The sequence below is a fragment of the Buteo buteo genome, chromosome 11 (assembly GCF_964188355.1).
Source record: "Buteo buteo chromosome 11, bButBut1.hap1.1, whole genome shotgun sequence".
Lineage (NCBI taxonomy): Eukaryota > Metazoa > Chordata > Aves > Accipitriformes > Accipitridae > Buteo > Buteo buteo.
The window spans coordinates 4,590,222-4,603,683 of NC_134181.1; the positions used below are offsets into that span (position 1 = coordinate 4,590,222).

The 13,462-nt window shown below is 38.5% G+C and overlaps 1 protein-coding gene across 3 annotated transcripts in view; it reads right to left on the reverse strand.

Moving 5' to 3' along the window:
• The window catches only part of CDH13 (cadherin 13), a 518,714-nt gene that overhangs the window by 35,752 nt on the left and 469,500 nt on the right, over window positions 1-13,462 (reverse strand). For all 3 annotated transcript variants that reach the window (XM_075039933.1, XM_075039934.1, XM_075039932.1), the window contains exon 11: window positions 329-471. In XM_075039933.1, coding sequence (XP_074896034.1) covers window positions 329-471 — 143 coding nt within the window. The remainder of the gene's footprint in view (window positions 1-328; window positions 472-13,462) is intronic.

Below are 13,462 nucleotides of genomic sequence, written 5' to 3' on the forward strand. Positions count from 1 at the left end.
CAAATATTATGGAGAAATTACCAATGATAAAAGATGATTTATTACTTTCCAAGAATGTGCATAGACTATTTGCACCTACCATTAAGATCGCAGTGTAGGAATAAATGTGTGAGATGCAACCTTAAATCAAAGCTGTTCCAAGTTTGAAGCTTTAAGCTAATTCCCCTATTTTCTGTTTGTCGCAATGGTCTCTAATAGCTTTAGGTGGCCACCTCACAAATTGCTGAAGCATATGCTTAACTTTACACATGCACCTTTCTGAACAGAAGATTTCAAGCAGGAAAAAAGTCATATACTTTAATGAATATGATCCATAATAGTTACTCACCGCTATCTATTGCCAGAAAGAGAGCAGTGTATATGTTATTCTGAACATAAGGAGATTCCCGATCCAGGATAGCCGTGGTGCCAATGGTACCATTGGTAGGGTTTATTTCTAGCCAGCCTGCTGGATCCTTGTAAACCGAATACCTAAATAAAAAGATAGAAGTTGTTAAAAAATGATATATCTAGACGTAAACCAATGACATTACTACAAAAGAATATGTCTTTGCATTGACTGGCTTTCATGCGGTGAATCTCTTAATACTTAAAAACCACAATGTAAACCTTGTGCCTTCCCTTTGAGATAGTTCATTATGGTTAGGCTTATTTGACAGAGGGAGAAATAGAGAGAGGTTTGAGGCAATTTCTTTGGATACATAAGTCCCAAAGCTGAGTATGGAAATCAATATTTAAAACATTATGTAGGACTCATTTCCTGCTGCTGTGTTATGCAGCCAGAGCACCTGAACACTTTCAATTATTGCATTGTTGATGCAACGTTTCTGCATCAACACCACTATTTACAGACTTCATGAACCCTCTCAACAAGCCTCCTTTTTCCTGACTCAAAATTCTGGTAGGAGTGTTATATTTTTTTAGTTATTTTCTGATGGTTTTTCCTTTTTTTTTTCCTTACAATTAGTTAATTTGGGTGAGGTTGGAAATGTAATAAATTATAGGGTATGGTAGCAAAAAGAGAGTTAGACCATGGATTCATTAGGTCTAATGGGAGCTGGTTACATGTAGACCAGGTTTGCAAACTTTTGTTCTGCAGCCTGTGATCCATAGTTTCCTGCTTCTAATGATTTCAAACAGAGGCTCAGAATCTTGGAACAATTCAACCACACACATATTCTCTAAGTAAAGATTCAAAATGCTGTCTGTCAAGATCCCTCAATACAAAATTTGCTGTTGTGCTTTCTTTGCATTAATTAGCACAAATATTTAGACCTTGATACTGGAAATATTTAGGGAGATTGTGGAGTTTATGCACTAAGAAATACCCTATTTGACAGAAGTAATAAATATAAGAATGTTCACAATTAGGGCCTAATTCTATACTAAGTTAAATATATTAAGTAATATAACAACACAGAGCTGAATTAACTGGTACCAATTCCTTCTCAAATGAAATGCGTTAAATTTTAAACCAGAACTTCAATCATATAATCAATACTTACTATAATAACCCGCTTATCTTTTTTTTGTAGTGAATTGTTATAGGTCATAAACAGCCATACAATCTTCTATAGACATTCTAAATTATAAGTAATTGAATGAAACCTGTTATTGTTTAATGAGTATGCACCTAGCCAGTGCCTCACAGTGGCATTCATCTGAAAGGTGTCCTATGTGATAACGCTGCTAAAAATAATTTATCAGTGCAACTATTTCCTGAGGGAATAATCAAAAAAACCAGATTGTAAGTAAAATGAAATAAAAGGGCAGTTGCTAGAAGAGGAAAGAAGAAATTGCAAGCCAACAAAGAAAGACATGGTCTCATTGAATGCTTATTTCAGAAGCTCGCTTTGGTGTCTTGTGCCCTCGGGGAAGCAGAAAAATAACTTGTGGTTAGTCGCTAGATCCCTCTAGCAGACTGTTAAGGGATGTCCTTTATCATAGCTAACAACGAGGGGACAACGGGTGGCTGTTCTACCCAGCTGCCTCTGACCCCCCAAGTCCTTGGTTCAGACCTCTCAGTCCCACATAACTTGTGCTTTTTCCCTGTCCGGTTATTCTGATCAGGCAGAGTTTGAGAACTTTGGATTTTTGCTGGGATCTCAGAAAAGCTAGGCAGAGCCACAGCTCTAAGCTGTTAGATGTCCGAGATGGCCAACATTAGCATAATTCATTATTCATGCAGCAAATTTTATTGTGTTTGAGCAGTAGGTCTGATCATTGGCCAAAGGTAAAAGAAAAACAAAAGCAAGTAATATAGTGCATGGCTCAAGCTTAAATTCCGTCATTAAGACGGCACTGTAAAAAACATTGAATGAACTGAAGAATGGATCTCTTCTGTCCCTCACCCCAGGAACTTCCCCTCCAACATTTGAAATAATGCCATGGGAAGGTGTCATTAAGCAAAGATTTATTTTTTTTCCCCCCATGTAAATTAGGATTGAAACAGATTTGACTTATAATAGCCTTTGAATAATAAATTTTGGGTATGGACACCATACTGTTCAGCAGGAAGAAAACTTAATTGTTAAAAAGGGAAAAAGTTCTGGGCAAATTGGTTTCCTCGTGCATAAATGAGGCAGTGCACATACGGGTACCCAAGGCTGAGAAATACAGGACAGAAACACAGACATATTTTCGCAGCCCACAGATCAGATATCCATTATAACTGGATTAGCTGGAGGCAGAGCAAGACTTGAATTCATGCCTCAGAAAGCACAGGGCTCCAGAATTCCTGTGAATTTGCCACGTGACCCACAGGTACATTTAAATAAACTAGTCTATAGATTGACCTTATTACAAAAGAACAAGAGTCCAAGGAAAAAATACTGAGTTTTGTCTTTGAAAAACTAGATCACTTTTAGCAGAAAGCCTTCTCTTAATTAGTCAGAGAAATACCTCTCACCAAAAAAATCATCAGTTCCCTCAAAATTTCTTTGGGGTACGTCCAGGGGAAATGATATTATCCTACAGACAATGAACATGGCTAATTTCAGAGGTGGTAACAGATGACACTGTCCACGACTGCTGTTCTTTACCAAGACTTTGCTTCAGGCTTGAAAAATGCAACCTCCTCAGGGCTGCTGAACCAGATTGACTTTTCCATGGTACACAGGAACACACGGGTGTTCAGGCAGCCAGTTTCAGGATCAAAACTTCAATAGATACAGCCATGAAAAATTCCACAGTTTTATGAGCTATTACTATGTTAAAATAAAGGACAAATTTGGAAACCAGAACCTTTTGGAACTTATGAGAAAAAGGGTCAAATACTGAAAACACTTGGCTTATTCATGCTCCCACAAAAGTCACTCAGAGTTTCACCACCGCCTTCCCCAGGAGAAGAAATTATCACGTAGGAAATAGGTGGAAGAGAAACGAAGGCAAAAGCTAGCCCATAGTGAGACATTCCATCAACCCAACGTGTCCTTCCACTTAATAACCATTTAAACATTAATCAATACTTAAGCTTTATCTCCCGTAAAAATGATTTACTAGAATAGTAACAATGCAGATCATTATTTCATTTCACTTCTTTGTTTCTTTTTTTATTGTTGTTTTTATAACTTTGCAACAAAGGTATGCAGAAAAATATGAAACAAGGGCAGCCTAAACAATTCCTAGTCTATTGTTAAACTGCAAATTCTCAATTAACCCTGAAACAATTTAAGAAGATTCAACACTTCTAAAGTAATGAGAATTTAAAATGGATTGTATTATCTTCCCTGATTGCTCTACAAAGCACTGTTGGCTGTGCAAATAAAAAACTGAATTGTATAACCTGTGATTTGGCACAGGATATTGTAAAAGTAGTACTTTGTCTTTCCCACCACATTTTTTACTTATTGTAAGAGTATATTGCAGTACAGTTAAGATGATTGTTCTTTGTTCATTTTTTTGAGGGCTCTGCTAGCAAACGGTTTAGAATAGACTCATTAAGAAAAGCACTATAAAAAAAATAGAAGTACAGAATACAAAGCTTCACTTCCTACTTTTGACTTTAGTGGGATCTGCTGATTGCACAGCAGTTTTGAAAATCAGACTGTTTTTTTAGGTGGTTAAACATGAACTTATGTGCCTATGTGTACCTACTCAGTTTTGAAAATCATAAGCACATTGATATATCTGTATGGATGTATACAGGACTACGTTCTCTGGTGTGCCAATGACTGTTTATTTTGGGCTTATTCTACATTGCAGTAGTGAAATTTACTGCTGCTTTGTGGGGATTATTTATTTCATTGGGTTTTTTTAAATTTTAAACTGTGCCACCAGCTTACAGTTCCCAAGGGCTTATAGGACAACAAGGCACGGGCAAGTGGGTGTAAGCTATTGTGATTGTGACCTCCTTGCACTAGGTTCACGTCCTTGCACTATCTATAAGCCAGGTATTGCAAAGGAAATAGAAAAAACAATTCCCTTAGACTGGAAATCGTCTGCTGCAAAGTTTAAGTATACGCCTTAAATACAGATGTACAAACAGATGCAGAGAGGCTATAGATGCAGAACAAGAGAACACAAATCAAAATATGCACTTGGCCTATTTGGTGCAGAACTAAAATAAAGTAGCAAATATACAGAAATAGTTTAAAATTTACAAATGGCATCTTTCCCTTCCTGTAACAAAGGAAAATAATTCAGATAATACCTCCTGGGGTTGCTAGCAGACCTACGTGGTGCCAGTGGCTGGCAGCTTGATTAGCACAGAAGATCATTACACAGAACAGTGGTGATAACATGGACATAGAAATCTAATCAGAGCCACAACCTTGCACTAGCCACAAAAAGAATTTCACAGCCGACAGTGCAATAGCCCAGGGTGTCATAGGAGAGCAGCCAGGCATCTAGGCACAGAGTCAGATGCTGCTCTTGGCAAGGACTTCCAGAGCTTGGTAGCTGCCAGCCTTTTCCCATGTGGAGTCAAGGGGTCTCGGCTCTTATGCTTTAACAGAAAAAGAAGGAAGGCAAAATGAAGCGGTGCCAAATCTGTGCTGAATGACACATCTGCGCCCGTTTGCTGTGCAGCGCTGACAGGAGTTAAGGTGAGTGATCTGGATAGGCTTGTCAGGGTTGCGGTTCTCAGCCTTGCACGTCCGGAGACTGCTCAAGTCGTGTTGTACAGAGACTGTGTGACCAGAAAGATGCAACAGAAAAGAAGTGGTACAGTGGCATTGGCTCCATGAAAAGTCTGTCTGATTCTGCAGTTAGGCTTTGCTATGATAATGCATGACAGGGCGAGAGACTGTAGGCAGCAAGTTGACGCTGGGGTGGACTAGTGAGCAAGGCTGGTCTGGCTGAATTAGGACTTGGAGAACTGGACTTGGAGTCCCAGCTCTGTCACAAAGGAATTAGGGAAGCCTTTTAATGCATGCTATGCCCCCAGCTCAGCTTTAAAATGGTGAGGATGTATTTCTGCCTTGAAAAGCTGTTAAAAGGATAAAATCTGTAAATCATTGCAAAAGGACTGAGAACACATAGCAAAGCAATGAGGGACATCAAAAGTACTGAGACAGACAGAATAGAAAAGAATAATTTGTATAGCTTTCTAGAGATACAGGAGATATTTACTGACATTTTCCAACTGTATGGTTGCTCATTGCCTTATTTTTTTTTTAACTATGTTTGAAATAGACTTAAACCCTGATGAGTAAAAATTCATATTCTCTGTGATGCATACATACATATGTGTGTGTGTGTACACCTCCTGGTCTTGGGTGAAACTGAAAGTGTCAAAATATTGACAGTAACTATTTTCATAGTGTTTCAATCTGACTGGCAGGAGTCAGCATCAGAAATACAACAAAGTTTATTCATACATTAGATTTCCAAATCATATTTGTTGCTTTTATGGATCCTGGTCCCACTGACATAAGTGAAAAAACATCAGTTGAATAGACCCAATATTTCATCTAAGAAGTATAGCTACACATTTGTATTTTGAATGAAAAGCATTCACGTTATCCACATTTCTGAATCCATAGCAGTTTGCCTAAAATTAGGTAACATATTGAAGTTACCATATCTGTCTTGCACCTGCTGGGACTGCACCATATAATGGCAGTCTCTGAAATTTTTCTATGAGCTCTTCATGAACTATTCAAGTAAAATAATCAGTGGGGAAGGTAACTTTGTATTGTCTGTGCCTAAGAGCCCAGCGTGAGAACTCCCTTTTGCCTCTGAGTGAAAAAAATCTCTAAATACAGACGTACGTAATCTTTAAATCAAGCCAAGATGAATTTCATCTCATTATATCAAGTCCACCTGAAAAATCAAGAGCGACTACCTCTGGAAAAGATTCACAGGTATTTGGGAGAGACCGGTGTAGCAATTACAGCATAAATATCCGCGCCTATGCAAACAATGGTGGTTCTGAGGGAAAGACAAAAACTCTTCCCAAAATATAAGTGTAACATTAAAAATCTCGATTAAAACTTCATTGTGCTTCATATACTTTATGTATGGATGACATAATGTAGAGCTTTAGAGATCAACCTGCTTCCCATCATGCTCCATCTTTTCCACTGTGCTATCGTTACGTTTTGCCTGCACTAATTATGGCAGCATATGGCACCCGAAAGAGTAGGAAGGAAACCTTATTGCAATGCAGCAATTCTCCAGCTGAAATATACTCCAGACTCATTAATGATGTCACACCGCAATTTTTCTGCTATTTGACTATATGATAACAAAGGTATTCCTGCTCCCATACTGTTCTAGGTTATAAGCTTTGGGAGAGCAACTTACGTTTCACATAGGTATATTCACAGCCTTGCACAGTGGTCTCTAATTGCCAACCCATGCTGAATGCAAACAGTAATAGTAATACTCTAACATATACTACATCTAACGTTCTGTAACTATATTTGGTTTTGTAAAGATATTTTTAATGCAACCTCTAAGCTTTTTTTTTTTTTTTTTTAAAATGTTTGTGTCATTAAAGCCATTGGAAGAATGTCTTTGGAGCAGTTGTGGGCTGTCACTTTTTTCAGATATTGAAAAACAATGTTGATGAATAAAATGTATTAATTTCAAGGTTGCAAGTGAATATATAGGTTTGCTTTCTGTTTTATACCCAGATATAAAGCTACTGCCTAAAATCTGCTGCTGCAGCCCCTAAACACTATGTTGTACGGGTCAGTAACATGTAATCCGTGTTTAGTGTGACAAAGCATGTCCTAACAACAGAAAGGAGGCATTATTAGGGATCACTGAAGTCACCATATTAACAAAAAATTCTGGCAATGACATAGAGACGTTGCCAGTAAGACTAGTGTTTACCTTATCACATTAGCTTAAAGCATAGTACCAGTAGGCAGTTCTGTGGAAAACCAGTTATTCAAAAGGGCTTTTCTTTCCCATTTGGACACCCAAATACAGTTTTCTTTCTTCATGACCCTTGAAGAGCTCTGCAATTTCTACTGAGATCCATATGACAGGATGTTTTCACACCCTTCTGTATGAGGTAAACTGGTAGCTGGCTGTTCAATTTGGAAATGCCTGGATCAGAGCCTGCACGCGAGCATTACGCTGTTGCGCATCCATTTCAACAGCCAGCGATGGTCTGTAGTCCGACAAAGTGCCGATGCCCACCACTCACCTCCGGTGCAGTTGGCGCTGGTTTGCCCTCGCAGCTGCGTGCCTTCTTTGCAACTCCTTTTAAATGAGCGCATGCAGTTAGCACGGCAGCGTTGTCAGAACTATAAAATTACTATTACGGGCACAAGATCATGACAATTTCAACATAAGTCTGCTGTTGCTTAGAGTGTTCTGTTATGCAGGCATAACTGAGTAATAACTCAAAGCTAAGCCTTTTTTTCGTCATTTATTAGCAATTCAAATATCACTGCCTGAAATAACAAAAGTATGTCAACGGATAAACGGCTGCGTTAGGAGAGAGGGGCAAAAACTGGTCGGTACTGTTTTTCGTACATACGCAAGCTACGTTGCTGTTGGCAAGCGGGTATGCAACACTACCCTGGCGCTTGCTAAATCCCCTGTTCCACATTGCTTTCCACACACTGCTCTGTACCTGAGCATGTGGGCCTTGTGCTTCCTGAGGGAATGCATCAGGCAATTTCACTCTATTTATAGATGTAATGACTGCTCAGTGTGCTGTTTGCAATAGGTCTATGGTCTGCACACAGGAGACTTGGCTACTAGGTGATTCAGGTATACATGTGACATTTCAGGATCCAGAATAATAGTTTGGCAGTTTGGGGGAACTGGGAGTATTAAGTATTCATAACAGAGCTAATGAAGATCCCTGTTGAATAATGGCAATAGGTTTGACATCCAACGTATAGGACACTCATAAGATGATATAACAACACATGCAGTCCTACCAAGTCAGCCAGTTGAACTGGTTCTTTAGTTGTAGCGTTTTTCTTTTCACCCCTGTAATATGAATCAACAGAAAAAAAAATCCTGCATTAAGCTGAGTGCTGTCAATAACAGCCTGTTACTAGTACTAGCTAATTTAAAGCTACCCCAGATATCTATCCACCGTGCTGTGGACACAACCTAAAAAAGCATTTCCATTGCAGGTAAGGATTAAAAAGGAACTGGAGGATTTCATATCACAGGGAAAAGAGAAGCATAACTGCTTCATCACAGAATGTTATTGAGACAAAATGTAAGCATTTATTCATCAAAAAAGCTACAGGTTTTAAGAGAAATGGTAAAGAACAGTAAAGGCAACAGTACTGATAGCTCATGAAAGGGCTTTTCCAGATCTTTTCCGGTCACTTGTATAAGCGTACATGTTAATTACCGATCCTCAAGGCTTTCAGAAACTGTCTTCCCTATGTCTAACTTTTTGTGATTTCACAAAATGGTCACTGACAGTTTTAAAGACCTGTTTTGAATCTTAAACCTAACTACATCTGGCCAAAACCTTGGCGTACGCATATCCCTTGTAAACACGTTCTATTAACACAGGAGTTAAGAAGCCCCCAACAGTCTTCAAAAGACGCTCTTAAAAAGTCAGAAAGGAAATCTAAACTGTCATCTGTTTGTACCTTCCATTCCCCATATTTGACTTACACACTACAGTTGGCAAACTAAGCGTAGTTAGCCATCTTCTCACGTTAAATATATGACCATACAAAATGCATGGTTTTGAATTTGGATTGAAATGCCGTTACTAAAAGCGTGGCTATATGCTAAATGTGCAGTAGGCTATAAAATATCTCCTGCAGTGCTATCCTGCAGAGATTTGGACATGCTCAAATTACTTTGGCTAGATTCTTTAAAATAAAAGAATTTAAAATACATAAAGGAAATTTAACTGAAATATACTACTATTAGTCAGAATAAACATACCATTAACAAAATCTAAAACCTGAAATAAATCACATTTTCTGGTGACATTACTGAGAAAGGTATTAGGTCAGATGCATTTTTAAACTTACTGAAGATAGAGGATTTATGCAATAGCCATTTTTCAGCTTCATGGAACAGATTTATGGGCTTGCAGACTGTCTGTATTTTCACAGGCTGGAAATGTCAACTTAGAGTACAATTTAAAAAAATAAATTAAAATCCCCATCAGTGTTCTGCCACAAGTCACTCTGTGCATTTTTGGTCACCGAAAATTCATGTTTCTTTTTGATAAACTGGACATATTCCAGGGTGAATTCATCAGCTACGCACTAGTGCATAGCTTAGCTCTGCAGGTCGGGCATGACAATCTTTGTAGTAACTCACTGCAGCAGGTTGGGGGTTTTTTTCCTGGGTGATTCTGAAGTATCTTTCAAGCTTCTAGGAGTTTATGTACGAACATAAGCATGCACATACTTTATTCTAACCCTATCTGAATAGGCATCATACTTCTCTGGCTTTAATGCCAATCTGGCCCATGAAATAACGTAAAAATCCCCTCCCAAGTGTACGCGTATCTGTTAGGATGTACAGTGGGCAGGATATATACACTACTAAATTCAGTGGAGCCGCACAAGACTGATATACGTTGCTTTTTAAGGCTTAAGGTTTATACACATTCATGTTTTGGTCAGATGTTTGTTGTTAATATCAGTTTTCCATTGATTCGGTCTCAAGAAAAATTCATTCCAGCTTGTTCTAAAGCAATATGTACTTATAGAGATCAGAGCAGGAATGCTGTGGTACAACAGGGCTGAGCATACGACTGAAGAAGATCAGCAATTTTTACTAGAACTCCTCTGTGCTGTATAAACACAGAATATTCTCTTGAACAAGCTTCCATTTAAGCCGCCTTCTTTCAGCCACACTTTCAGTTTATGAGTAATATATAGATATTTACGGCAAGAAAAGGAGACTGCCCAATCCTTTGGAGGACAACTTGTCTCTGCTACAGCCTTTCCTGGTCAGTACCTGTTTTATATCAATAAGTCACAGGAAAGTCTGCTGAAAATGTAAACCAGATTTTTCAAAAATATTTCAGCTTTTTTTCTTTTTAGGATTGAAAGTGTACTTTTTTTGATACAACATATTTAAAAAGGCAGACAAAATAATAGAATGGAAACTCTAGACACTACTTGTTCTATACCAATATGCCATTATACTTAGAAACACTGTAACATTCTATTTCCAGTTTACAAAAGTAAAATTCCAATTTAAAATTATAATTAAAAAAAAATTCAGCTAGGAAAAAAAAAATTAAATCCCCTCCCCCTAAAGTATATTACCTACAAGCAATGAATCTTGGCAGGAACGTTTTTACTTAAACCCAAAACAAACAAACAAAAAGAACAAAAAACTTGCTGACTTCAATCTGTTTTGCAGTTAACCTGGTTGCAATGTAAATATTGTTTTATATGGGTGGGAGGAGATTATAATGCTGAGATATCTCTATTTGTGGAATTTTCTCTTGGCTTCACTCAGAGCCAAGCGCAGACCCAGCAGACAGAATTAAGTAGCATACCTCTCACAGAAATGGTTTTTGTCTCTTTCAAGTAAAAATGAAGCTTTGCCAATACAGGCAAATTGGAGCATGTGGGCCAGCATAAAAGGTCAAACGAGAGTGCTTCAGCTGCTCATCCTTACCGCTAAAGACAGATCGATATATACCCAACGGTGTCTCCTGCTACTCACTGCATCAGAGGGAGCACAGCGGAAATTAGGGGCAGTGTTATAAAAAGAAACGTCGGTGCTATTCTGCATCAGACTTAGAAGGCAAAGAGCTCCTTTGCTCAGCCACTGGTGACCAAGCATTTTTCAGGCTGGGGCTCTAATCTTGTAAATTTTAGCACTGGAAGTGGTTCCTGTGCCCTAAGGCCCTGAGTTTGCAGGGCTGCGGCCACACCACAGACGGTATTTGCTTCTGTTTCCATCTGCAGGGCGCTTTTGAAATTATGCACCCCACCTCACCATCTGAGCAAAAAGATTCATCATTTCAGCTTTATTTTGCTTGTCACATCAGTGATTTAGCAGGTTGGCTTTCATCGCAATTCTCTATCTACAATGATATGATCAAAACAGAATGAAAAATTAGATGAAATTCTATTTCTAGTCCCCTGCCACTGAAAAATATCAGATGAGAAAATAGTTGACAAATTAGTTATTTGTGTGGAGAAACAATAGGAGTAAAACCCTTGGTAAACATGAAGAAAATAAGAGGAGAGTCATTGCAACTAGAATAATTAAAAAGCCAAACACAAAACCTGCAGCAATTAATCAAATGAAAATACTAAAATTGTAATAATGAGGCAGTTAAATAAAATGTTATGAAAAGGAAAATATTTTTTGGTATTATTGTACAGTCTTTCAAACATTTCTTTGTACTAAGATTTAATTTTCTTTTTTTTTTTTTCCTTCAAGGCAAAAACATTCCAGAAGCTGAGGTGTAACAAAAAAAAAAAAAGCACAAACTCATTTATGTATTTTTTAATCAGAAGTGATTTGGGCTATGGTTAAATGAACCCAGAGGCTATAACTATCTGAATTATTCCTAAAGCTAGGGAATAATACACCATATCTGGGACTAACACACTAGTATAATCAGGTTGTTACTGTTAGAATAATTGTCGACACATGCAAATCAGTAAAAGTTTTTTCATTGTAGCAATTGTGCCTCAAAAGCTAATCAAGGTGAGATGAGCTGGAGGTTCTTTTATAAGCTTCCTAGAGAAGGTTTTGGCAGTAAAACTCTATCAAGTTTCTGCACATGCCAGTTCTTTGCAACTGTGCTTCCAGCAAAAGCAGCTTCTCCCCCTGCAAATCCCTTTGCTGCTTTCTCTTTCAAGCAGGGGTCCTGGTAGCTCTTGAAAAAATAGGAAATTTTTTATAAGAGCCCAGCAGATTCACTACTAAAATGTCACTGTTGAACACAGCCACGAAAGAACATGTTTCTACAGATTCAGTGCGAGTGTCTTTTTTTCTAAGGGATGGGCAAAAAAGAGGTGAGAAGTAGCTCACTACTGTGAAGCCTTAGTCTACCCGGATCAATACAAATCCTGTTGGACTGCGGATCCTACTGCCAGGAACCGGCTGATCTCAGCCAGGGATTACTTCTGCCAGCTGCCACAAAACCTCAGTTTTGCCCTGGCTAATACTAAAATCACAAAGAGAACCCCTCACGTGGAAGCACTCCCCCAAAAAAGCAGGGCAGGGGAGCTGCGAGTCTCCAGTCTCGGCTCCAGCGCAGGTTTGTGACCTGAGCCTGCGCGGTACGAACGTCGTCACGCGATCCAGGCCTGGCCCCTATTAACATCTATTAACTTTGGGACTCGCCTCAGAAGGAAGGAAGGGAATTAATGTTTCTGCAAATTAATTTCCAAAAGGAAACTGTAACAAATTGGTGAACATGCTGAATAATCATTTCAGCAGTTTATGTCCTGTGCCAATCTAAGGCCTTTGCAATATTGATGCCTTTCAAAGCAGAGGTTAGTGCAGCAGGTGTCCCCGCTGCACTACTTCAACTGTTTCCTTCACACTCATTCGCCTCTTTTGTTGCCTTTTTTTCATCAAAACTTTTCAAAGAATTACAGTGCAGTATAAATCTAGAAGACACTGGGACTAGGTTATCCCAGAGATGGGGAATTAACTCCTTGTCACTCTGAAAATTATTAAAAAGAAAGTCTAGAACTATCATAGGCCATTCCTCCTCTTGCCAGAGGAGCAAGAAATACCAAGGAGAACATTTTTTGAATTGGTTCCTGCAGATTTAGCAGAATGACTTTCTTTGATACGAAACATGCACAATTTTCCCATTAATTACCGATGTTCATGGGGAAGCGAAGAGTGTTCTCAAATGACACAAATGGAAAGAATGGTGTCTAAATCTGAACATACACATGTGGGATCTCTGGGACCACAGCTTCCAGCTATCCTGAAGGCATTCCAAATTATTAATAGCATGACTTTCCTCTCTGTTATCCCTTACTACATGTAGCAATTTTTACCTCTTCGCTGCTTAGTGAAACCGCTAGGAAAGAATGCTGAAACTATGAATTTCATATGAATTAAAACTGAAATGCTCCCT